Source organism: Phaethon aethereus (genome assembly GCF_964289735.1).
Source record: "Phaethon aethereus genome assembly, chromosome: 1".
NCBI classification, from domain to species: Eukaryota; Metazoa; Chordata; class Aves; order Phaethontiformes; family Phaethontidae; genus Phaethon; species Phaethon aethereus.
Window position 1 is genome coordinate 190678326 of NC_138575.1, and position 10817 is coordinate 190689142.

At 37.4% G+C, this 10817-nt stretch overlaps 1 protein-coding gene across 1 annotated transcript in view; it reads left to right on the forward strand.

Moving 5' to 3' along the window:
- Positions 1-10543, forward strand: part of RB1 (RB transcriptional corepressor 1) — a gene marked incomplete at its 5' end in the record, with an annotated part of 88214 nt that extends 77671 nt beyond the window's left edge. Inside the window, 11 exons of the mRNA XM_082001229.1 lie at positions 2047-2165; positions 2608-2753; positions 3182-3327; positions 3909-4013; positions 5079-5192; positions 5282-5448; positions 6398-6428; positions 6770-6912; positions 7374-7423; positions 8607-8676; positions 10380-10543. Of these exons, the coding sequence (XP_081857355.1) occupies positions 2047-2165; positions 2608-2753; positions 3182-3327; positions 3909-4013; positions 5079-5192; positions 5282-5448; positions 6398-6428; positions 6770-6912; positions 7374-7423; positions 8607-8676; positions 10380-10425 (1137 nt within the window). The 3' untranslated portion in view covers positions 10426-10543. The remainder of the gene's footprint in view (positions 1-2046; positions 2166-2607; positions 2754-3181; positions 3328-3908; positions 4014-5078; positions 5193-5281; positions 5449-6397; positions 6429-6769; positions 6913-7373; positions 7424-8606; positions 8677-10379) is intronic.
- Positions 10544-10817: the final 274 nt, after the last annotated feature.

The window sequence follows — 10817 nt, forward strand, 5'->3', positions numbered from 1 at the left end:
GTCCTCTCACCTTATCTAATGAAATCACACTCTGTGTGGCAAAAATTGGAGCAGGGTTGAGAGAGGACATGGAACTGCTGGTCTCAAGTGCTAACTTCAAAAACAGTAGCTCTTGCTTGTGTTTCTTGACTTCTCATTCCTCTTTATCAATCCCTTTTCTTCCTACTGATGCTTCATTGAAACCAATACTTTCTCAGTCGTTAGTAGCTAAAATGTGAAATGAATGAAGCAGGATTCACTCTTAGTCAAGGAATCAGGAGGTGTGTCAGCTATGAATTAGTGATTGCTCTGGCAAAGAAACTTGGATTCTTCAGACCATAGTGAAACACCGATGGGTTTAATAAAAAAAGAAGAGTCCAAGTGGCTGGAAGAATGAGAGATGTAGAAGGTCATGTCTCTGCATTTCCAGCAAGGGCAGCACTGAAAGAAGCAAATGAGAACTGCATGTACTCCTAAATCCAGGGAAAAATGATACAAACCAGCCCAAGAGCTGATCTGGTTGAGAAATGAAAGAGAAATAACTATGTGGTTATGAGTCAGTAACTGATGTTACGGATGGAGAAGCTCCAGTATTGCCAAAATCATAATTTAAAAATTACACCGTGTGAAAAATTGTAAATCTCAAGTCACTGTCATTATATTGCTGTGAGCTTTTACTTGATGCATTTCAGAGAAAAAGAGTTCCCTTTTTAGAAGTAAGGCTAAATGAGGAAAGTCTTAATGCTAGTTTTAATACTAGCCTTACTGCCTTAGCCAGGTGTTGCAGCTTGCTTTACATGTGTGCTCTGCTCCTATTTGTTAGTGTAGCTACAGATTTGTCATTTGTGCCATCATATTTTAATATTAGTAACATGCATTTGTAGGATCAAATAGACCTTGGACAATCGGACGATGCATTATGTGCAAAGTGTTGAGCTGATTGATTTTACTGCTATCTTTTGGGGGATCATTTGGAGGAAAATGCTGAATGTCTGTTTTGCCCACTTCATTTCCAGTCATATGGACACTGCTTTCCCCCTGAGAAGGCAGATATTTGCTAATCAGCTGGTTTTTTTGTTGCTTCTGGAGTTTTGATGCTGCACTGTTGGAAGGCAACATTGTGCTCAAGTCTCCTGTTTAAAGAAAATAAAAAACCAGAAGCCAGCAAACCTGTGTTTTCAACATTAGTTATAAATACAGTGCCAAAATGTTTTCCCATGCAGTCTTGCTGTCTCAGCATAATTCTACTCTGTACATGACACACGAGCTGCAAAAGCCTGAGATTTTATTTCTGCAAGACTGCTGTTTATCACATCAACTAATGTTGCTTCAGCCAGAACCTTCTCCATTCCACTTATATCCTCTCTGCATCGCCTCCTACCTCAAACCCTTAGTAGGTTCCGATGTATTCGAGCTCCTTTGCCTAAAGTACTGATAATTGACCTAAAATCAAAATGGTTTTTGTTTCGGGGCATGAGGGCAGAGACCAAATGCATCCAGAGTGACTATAACTCTTGCCAGAGGTAGGTCTGGTTCATGATACTGCAGAGATCTGAACAGTCCCCAGTGCAGCTAGATGGGTTATGACCATGTTTTGTATATTGTCATGTGTAAAATACTGGGTAGATGTTGTAGCAGAAATGGATTGACACTAGGTAAAAAAAAACTTTGTCACTGATGTTTGGGGGTTTTGTGGTTTTTTTTTTTTTAAATATGATCTTTGATGATATTTTCTTGTATTGTTTGCTGCTCTTTTCAGGAATTGCTATTTAATAGGAGGTAATAAGCACCTCTAGAATATAACTATATCTCCACTCTGCAGTTAGCCTAAATCTAACGGACTGCTGTTGAAACAGAAAAAATGTTTGGTGTACTGAATAGTTAAAATTTGTTAGTTAAATAGTTAAAATTTATCTGGCAAAATATGAGTGTTCTGAGGTATTTCAAAGCATTAATATTCTGTTTAGGTTCATATTTTGGGGGTTGATTTTAGAGAATAAGGAACAAAAGCCATCCACTGTGGTTGTCTGTTCTCAGTATGATGTACTGTTACTGTGATTTTTCTAGGGGTCACCACTGTTCGATCTTATCAGGCAGTCAAAAGAACGAGAAGGCCAAACTGATCAGCCTGAGCCCACTTCCACTCTCAATCTGCCTCTCCAACACAATCACACTGCAGCAGACCTGTAAGTGACATGCGTGCTTTGAGGTCTAGTAAAATGTGAAGTTAATATCGCCCTTAGTATATAAATCCACTTGTCTTCTGTTTTCCTACTTGTTAGGCTTGGTACTTCGCTTATTTATTTAACAACAGTTAAAACTTGTATTTGCTGCTGCTTATTATACATGTAAATTTAGCCAAATCAAATTCTGAAATGTTTTTTCCCAAGCCCTATCAAACTTGTAATTGCAAACTGTTTTCTTACTTGTCTAGGAATAAGTAAGTCCCTTTATCAGGTATTTAATCAATAACTTGAATTTTTAATTCCTGATGTGGGAATAAAAGGTTACACTAGCAATTAAATACGTCTAATGAGGGAAGAGAGGAGAGTTCCTGCAAGTGTTATTCATATAAAATTGTTCCTTTATCCTGTGATTTGAAGTGCTTAATATATGTTTAATCTCCAGCTATCTTTCTCCTGTGAGATCTCCTAAGAAGAAAGCATCTGGACCTCCTCCAAGTGCTACTTCCACTCCAGATGCTCAGCCAACTGTGACCCCTCAAGCACAGAAACCACAGAAATCTACCTCTCTCTCTCTGTTCTACAAAAAAGGTTTGTTGCTTCTGTACATGCTGAAATTGCAAAGTTATCTCTTATTATTTATTCTTTTGGGGTTTTGGAGTTCAACATTTCTTAAAAGACGATAATAGAATCTGTACCGTGCAAACCCTCAGCTGCCCTTGGAAGAAACAGTAAAATGATGCCAGCAGGTTAATGCATGCACTCCACACACTGCAAGTTCAAACTGAAAACTTATCTACTGATTCTAAGAATGGCCATACGGGCTCAGATGGAGAGTTCCTTCTATCATAGTATCCTTTTTCCGGCAGTGACCATAAATAGATGTCGCGGGAAGCTTAAGAACTGGGCAAGCATATATGGTGCTTCCCCTGAATGCGTCCATCCTCCATCGTGCTCCTTTTATTTTGCATACCCCTATTGTTACCATTTCAGTTTATTTTTCTTCTCTCTTTCTCAAGTGTATCTACTGGCCTATCTTCGACTACATACCCTGTTCTTTCGGCTTCTCTCTGAACATCCTGACCTGGAACCCTTGATCTGGACCCTCTTCCAGCACACACTGCAAAATGAATATGAGCTTATGAGAGACAGGCACTTGGACCAGGTAACATTAAAAATTTTTTTTAAAGAGTTTAGAAAGACTTTCCTGAACAAAATGTCCCTTATGTATTCTTTAACCATTAGAAATTATAGTCTGAGTTTTTATTTCTCTATTGATCACTCAAAGGAGAAACTAGTTTAGAGTGCAGTCTCTTTTTGATCATCTCAGGTTTTTTAAGTACTGGCAGTTACTTACTGTAGGACCTTCAAAATGCTGTTTACAGCTATTTTCAAAATAATGGAGAGCCAAATTTTCTGTTAATTTGTATAAGAAAATACTGCCTCTTTTTTTCTTTTTTTTTAAGACAAAATGTGTGGCTGATCCAGGTTTTGTTACTCTACCCTAAAATTGCAGTGTGCAAAACAAGTTAGAGAAGATATTCTCAGCTCCAATTAGTTGATTGTCATACAGAAATGGAGGGAACAGTAGTTGGCTTACTTTCTGTAAGTTCATATGAAGTTGAGTTACATGCTGGTTTACAGAGCACAATCAGTAATAAAAAGCTCATCATTTGATTTCTTAACTTGAAATGAAGATGCTGAATTTTCTGCATTTCCAGTTCTCTTGTCTTGTTTCTTTAATAGATCATGATGTGTTCCATGTATGGCATATGCAAAGTAAAGAATGTAGATCTTAGATTTAAAATAATAGTTTCGGCATACAAGGAGCTTCCCAACACGAATCAAGAGGTATGGAAATTCTTTAATGTTATTCCTCCATAAAAATGTTATAAAATAATTATTTCTCTCTGTCTAAAACAAACAAAAAACCCAAAGTACACTTGAACATACAAAAGAAAACTGCTTCACTGCACCTCCATTTTGTTGACGAGAAAACTAAATGTCTCTTTAAACATCTTACAGAAATAGTTCGGTAATTCTCCTCAGAAAGCAAACTTCATTCCACCTTTTTACTTAAAGATGCTAAATAATGGTTTATGATTTTATTTGGAGACTAGATGAAAGATTCAGGTCTAGAGCTAATAGGATTTTCAAAAGCAACCCATGTTCCTTTAAGAGCTACTTGACTTCATGGAGCATTAAGGGAAGAGAAGCAGATAACATTCTATAGAAACTTTCAGTAGAAATATGGTTAGATATCAAATAGAGATGTATGGTTATATATCAAACAGGTGTGTATGTATTAAAGTTGCAGGCTTAATTCTAACATTAAGATGTTCCTTTCTTTGTATGTAAATTTTTTTTTACTGTATGTAAATTTTTGCACAAAATAATTAATCAGTAATTAAATGAATAGAAAAAAAATCTCACCAAAGAATTAATTGAACTATAGGCATCCTTTTAGTAGCAGAATTTCTCACAGTGTATTTGTGTGTCTTGGCTAAACTCCAAACTTTTGTCTCCAAGCCTAAAGAACTATTTTATCCACATCAGGTCAGTAATGATTTTTTTAGCCTTGCTAGGTGTGCACAGTAGCGAAGCCTTTTTTTTTGACAGTTGTGTAAATGGAGCTTAAATTTGGACAATGTTGTTAAAGTAGTGAACAACTGCGTTCACCCTTAAGGGGCTGTGCCACTTAATTAAGTAGATACTTCTACTGATGTTCATACATGTTTAGAAAAACCCCAACAGTTTAGAATGGTTCTAAATAGTAGTTACAATGGCTTGCATACAACACACATGCCATCTTAGCTCTTATCTAACATAGACTTTATGAATGGTTTTATGAGTTTGTTAAATGTAAATTTTTCTTGCCTTTTTTAAATCTGTGTATGATTTTCTCACCCTATGTAGACTTTCAAACGTGTTCTTATCAGGGAAGAACAGTATGACTCCATTATAGTCTTTTACAACTTAGTGTTTATGCAGAAGCTGAAAACGAACATTTTGCAGTATGCCTCCAACAGGGTAAGCTGTCAGTTGTATTCAGTATTCATTATTTAATAGAATAAGAATATATAGAAAAAAACTATATGATTATTTTATTATTTTTATAGCCTCCCACTCTGTCACCTATCCCACACATTCCTCGCAGCCCTTACCAGTTTTCCAACTCTCCTCGGCGTGTCCCTGCTGGCAATAACATATACATCTCACCCTTGAAGAGCCCATACAAATTCTCTGATGGGTTTCAGTCGCCCACAAAGATGACTCCACGGTCTAGGTAGGTTGTTGACAAGTGCTTCTTTGACTAAATGAAAGGTGTTTTGGGGATTTTAGTGGAAACAAACTAGAAAACCGCAGTCTAGTTTGTCAATAATCTGTGGTTATCACATCTTTTCTGGTTAAAAGTTTGTGTCCTGTATTTGGAAACTGTATTCATCTTTGAGCAGAGCGCTTTTCTGTTTCAGTTTAGTCAGTATGCTCAAAGAGTTTGGTTTTTTCTTTGTTTTTTCTTTTTTTTTTTTTTTTTTTTTTTGAATAGTCACATCCAAGAGGGATTTGCTGACCTAATTGCTTAAATATTGTTGGCTTTGATTCTGGATCACACTCCTGAAAAATATAGATGAGCTTTGTACACTTGTGTAAAGAGAAAATACTTTTTCAGAACAAAATGGTTCAGAGTATTTAGTTGACTGAGCAGAACATTTCAAATTGTTGGTCACTAGTTCTCAGCAGACAGAGATGACAGCAAATGTGCGAGTCTCCAGTGGGCTTTTCAAACTAGGATCAAGTGAGTCCCATTGCACCTGGCCTGCAGTCTACAAAAATTGAAATATTATTGTATATTTTAGGTTGAAGTCCTGCATGGTTTTGAGTGCAAATACCTAAAGGTAATGATGAAAGGATGATTATTATGATTATTAGTACCCAGCACTGAAGTGTCTTCCTGCTGATGAGGGACGGACTGTGGGGGCCTTTGATTCTTTCAAGCCACATTTTGTTTTCTATTGGTATGGGATGGTTGATCTGGTGATTCAGCATTCACTGGCCCGAAGAGAAACGTGAACAGTCTCAACGCAGTGAAGCATAGTATGGGTTTGCACTGTTAATACAGAGAAGAGAGGAAGAGGCTTTGTTCATGTCTTATGCTAAGCTGTGCAAATTAGTGGATGCTTCTATCATTGTTAAATGCGGCTTAATCTTAAACACTTCTCTTCTTCATTTGGCAGAATTTTGGTATCAATTGGTGAATCATTTGGGGTGAGTTTTAACATTTTTAATGTCTGATCTTCAATGCATGTAACTTTTGGAGGAATGGGATAGCCTGCCAACATCTGTCGAACTGGCTAGTGAGTGTCTCTAATTTAACGTATTGTTTTATGGAATCTGTAAGCACAAAGATTACAGGGGTGTTCTGTTAACTCCTTTCAGATACCCAGACTTCACTTTTAAAATGTTTTTCATTTTATTTTAGTTGCTTTGAAAGAAGGTAGAGTTCTTAAACTGCAGAGTTTTAGAACTCCTAAATTTTTTTTTAGTGGAAAGTTTGAGTAGTTTCAGGGTTTATTGGCAATTCTTTCCTCATTTTCTTGTAATTTCAGACTTCTGAAAAGTTTCAAAAAATAAACCAGATGGTGTGCAACAGCGACTGCCAGTTAAAACGCAGCGCAGAAGGAAGTGCTGCTCCTAAGCCACTGAAGAGGCTGCGCTTTGATATAGAAGGGCAAGACGAAGCAGATGGAAGGTAAGTGATTGTTCTCAGCCTTTCAGTAAACTTGCTGAAACATTGGTTCTCAGGGCCTTCCATCCGAACTTCTTCCTGACATCCTAACTTCTGTAATTTGTGAACTTTAGTAAATACATTAAATGAGAGAGAGCATCATAATACTTCTCAATTGGATGCTTTGATGTCAGAAGCAAGGATTTATATGGTGCCTATACATCCAGTATCGCAGTGTTATTGCCGAGTGCTAAACCATGCTGTAGCCTTTAGTCAGTATTTTAAAAAACAAACCCCAAATTTTTTAGACATACGGGAATTCAAGCAACTCTTGAGTTCAGTGTGGAGGAGAGAAGAGTTTGCATTCTTCTTCATGTAAGGGAAGGCAATAGCACTGAAATGAACTAATCTTGATTTAAAGTTAGGTTATGAGGATAAAAAGTTTTTGTTTTTTTTTAACTTAATCTTATGCTTTCTGTCTGCAGCAAACACCTACCCCAGGAGTCCAAGTTCCAACAAAAGCTTGCAGAAATGAGTGAGTATTATTCTTTCGTTAACTGCACAGTGGTGAGTGCCTTGGATAAAACAGTTTGTGCCAACTCAGATAAAAACACTGCTCAACATTGATGTCATTTTGGTAACTTGCTTTTTTGTACTTGCTCCATTTAATCTTGCAACTGCAAATTATAAAATGGAAATCCTCACTTCCTAAACAGAGGAATTCTTGAAATGGAATTGAACGTTTGCCACAGCTTTCCCATTTCTTGTAATGACAGACCCTTAGCTGAGAGCTTGCAGGTAGAAATCAGTAGTAATTGCAGCAGCATTTAGTTGACCAGAACACCTTTTTAGGCAATTACAGTCTAGTAAGGGAAAATTATATACACAGGAAAATTGTATGTAATTTTCTATGTTGCTTTGCTGTCTTTTATACCAAAATGCCGGAGACTGCTTTTTCTTCTACTGTGGATCAGCATTTCTTTCAGATTTTATGGGATTGCTTTTCTGTTTTTCAAATGAAACTCAAATCTAGCTCATGAAAAGCAAAATGGCCCCATCCCCACATCCAGGTTGTATTTTCCACTCCTGAGATGGGACACGCCTGGTCTGACCAGGCATTCTCACTCTCTGGTGGAATCTGAGTTCAGTAGCTGAGCAGATTTACCCATTAAAAATTCTTACCTAGCAAGTAGTTGTTTGTCGGGATAGGTATGAGCATGCCTGTAGGCACCTCTTGTTTATTTTAGGGTAGGGGAAGTGTTCCAGTGTTTACTTGTGGCAGAGGTTAAGAAGGGATGTTCTGTCTCATGTCCAGTTGAGTGTCACTGTGGGGGGAAAAGGCGTTTCCTCTGCAGGCTGGCTCTGGGATGTGAGCACTGCTCAGCTCCGAGCGTCTGCCTGGCAGCAAAATGAGATCGCTCCATGATGCAGTCCCATCTGCCTGCCTTGAGGATAAAACCAGGCAAAGCGAGGGTACAGAAGCACAGAAGCAATGAGAGTATCATGAATGGGTGGAATGAATGATGTGTGAGATTGAGCAGGAATTGCTGAAGCAACTCAGAACTATGTGTTTACTTTTAAAATGTGGGATTTGTTTTATTTAGAATAGTATAATACAATTCCTTGTGTCATTACCAATTTTTACAAGAAATAATGACGTCTGAAGTAATTCTGAAGAAAGTATTTAATTTCTTTTTTTTTTTTTTTTTTTTTTTTAGCATCTACTCGAACAAGAATGCAAAAGCAGAAACTGAATGATGGCAATGATACCTCAGCCAGTGAAGAAAAGTGAGATTCTTCTCAGGACCAGGGGCTGCACTGCAGGCCCTCTTAGCTTGTTTTTGTTTTACAGCCTTCATTAATTGAGTTGCTTTTTTAGTTGCTTTTTATTCCGAACTGCTAGTTGAAAGCATTTGGACTTTTAAAATTTTTAAGTGTTACTCATGATACTTTGCCTTATGATGTAGCATATATACAATGTAAGCCACTGAATTTAATTTATATATATTTTTTGAGGATTTTAAAAACAGACTTGGAAGGTGTCTTAGTTTCCTAATGCAACATTACTGATTTAAGCCAATTCAGTCTACTTGGATTGAATTTTTCTGTCTAAAGACAAAATGTTAGCTAGAATGATTTGAAATGCACTAATTTTCTTTCTTAGATTTCGTTTTTAGATTTCCATTACTTGCAAATTCTGAAAATGAGGGGCCAGATACTGCAAATTTCTGTCTCTGTGTATAATTAGTGCATCAAATTCTCAGTAACTCAAACTGCACAGCAGTCATAGACCTCGCAGAGTCAGGGCCTCAACATTAGAAGGACAACCCGAATTCCAAGTGAGCTCATTATGTAGCTGTACTACTGAAACCGATACTTAGCGTTTTGTAGTTTTCCTTCCCCAGCTCTTGCCCCAGTCTAATTTCAGAGGGCGGTTACACTGTCCATCAGTTTGAATTTCATGGAGTATGAATCCCACTGAGATTCCTCCTTGAATGGCACAGAAAATTTTCCCAGGAGCTGAAGCTTCTTCCCATATGCAGACTATTTGATGTGCACTTTTTTATCTTGCAAAATCTCAATTATTAAAAAAAGAACAAAGAACCCCAAGCCTAAACTCACCTGGTACACATAAGATTTCAAAATTCTAACGATGTAGAATTTTCTGGATTTCTTAACATTTTCACCTAACTGCAGCCAAGCCAAATAGCCTGAGAAACAGGCACCAAACCTCTTTCCTATAGCTGAAAGCCAAGTGTCTCCACTTGGGTTCCAGGTAAGAGCAGCCTGGTGCCTAAAAGCATGGGGCATCTCCCAATGGCCTTACTGCAGCGTCTGCTTGAAAGCTGAACTTGATGAGCCCCCATTGGGAAAATCAGTCTGCCTTATTTTACCAAAAAGGCAGAGTTTAATAGGCAACTTGTGAACTGTTACAACTAGCAAAAAACCCCCACAAACCCAAACCCCAAAACTTTTTTCAGCTTACGTGTTTGTTAGTTACTGATTCAGATACTGGAATTTTTCTTGCAATGAGAAATGGTTTGCAAAACAGCCAGTTAAGGAAAGCACATGTTTTACTTCCAGCGAATTAAAAAATAAGGAAATAAATTAAGTCCTGCTTTAAAATTACCCATTTTTACAAAATTTAGCTGTCACAGCTGCTTAAATTAAAGCAGTGATAGTAGAAAAGCATGCTGTTCATTACACAAATGTTTTAAAACATCTTCTCTAGGTAGCTCATTTAGAAGTTGTTTAGCTGAACCTACAATACGGACACCAGTACGTTTTAAAGGTCAGTTCTTGTGTTGAACAGAAGCTAATCCTAGAGCTACTAAAAATTCTACGAGCAGCACACTGATTTTGTCAATGAATTTTAAAATAAAATGGAGTTGTTTGGTTTTTTTACTCTCAATATGGCTTCAGCTTTCTTCCTGAAAAATGCACAGAAGTTTTTAAGAGTACCTTAATGCTTATTTTCTCACTTTTTGCAGTTTTACAGACAGAATATATGTTAACATTGGGGTGCACTGCCCGTAAGCTCTGTTACAGCCAGTGAAGTTCTTCCATGATCCTTTGGCTAGAGGGGTGACATTACAGAGTCCAGCACCGAAGCAGATTTATCATTTCTGTACTGTGACAATGTATTTTTTTGTTCAAACAGACTGAAGGCTTTACATCAAATGTATGATAATATTTTATACAACTAATCAGTTTCTCTCCTTTAAAGATAAATAAAATAGCTTTTAAAAGAATTGTAGTTGGTAATTTTCTTTTATTGGATGAGCAGCTGACTTCACATGGTCATTGTCCTGCTGTATCACGCTTCCGCCATGATTCTGCAGCTGGTACAAGCAGAGGTCACTCCATCTCCAGGGATTTCCTACCGATGCAGAGGTCCAAATAGTTGTACTGTCGGGCTTAGAGTTGCC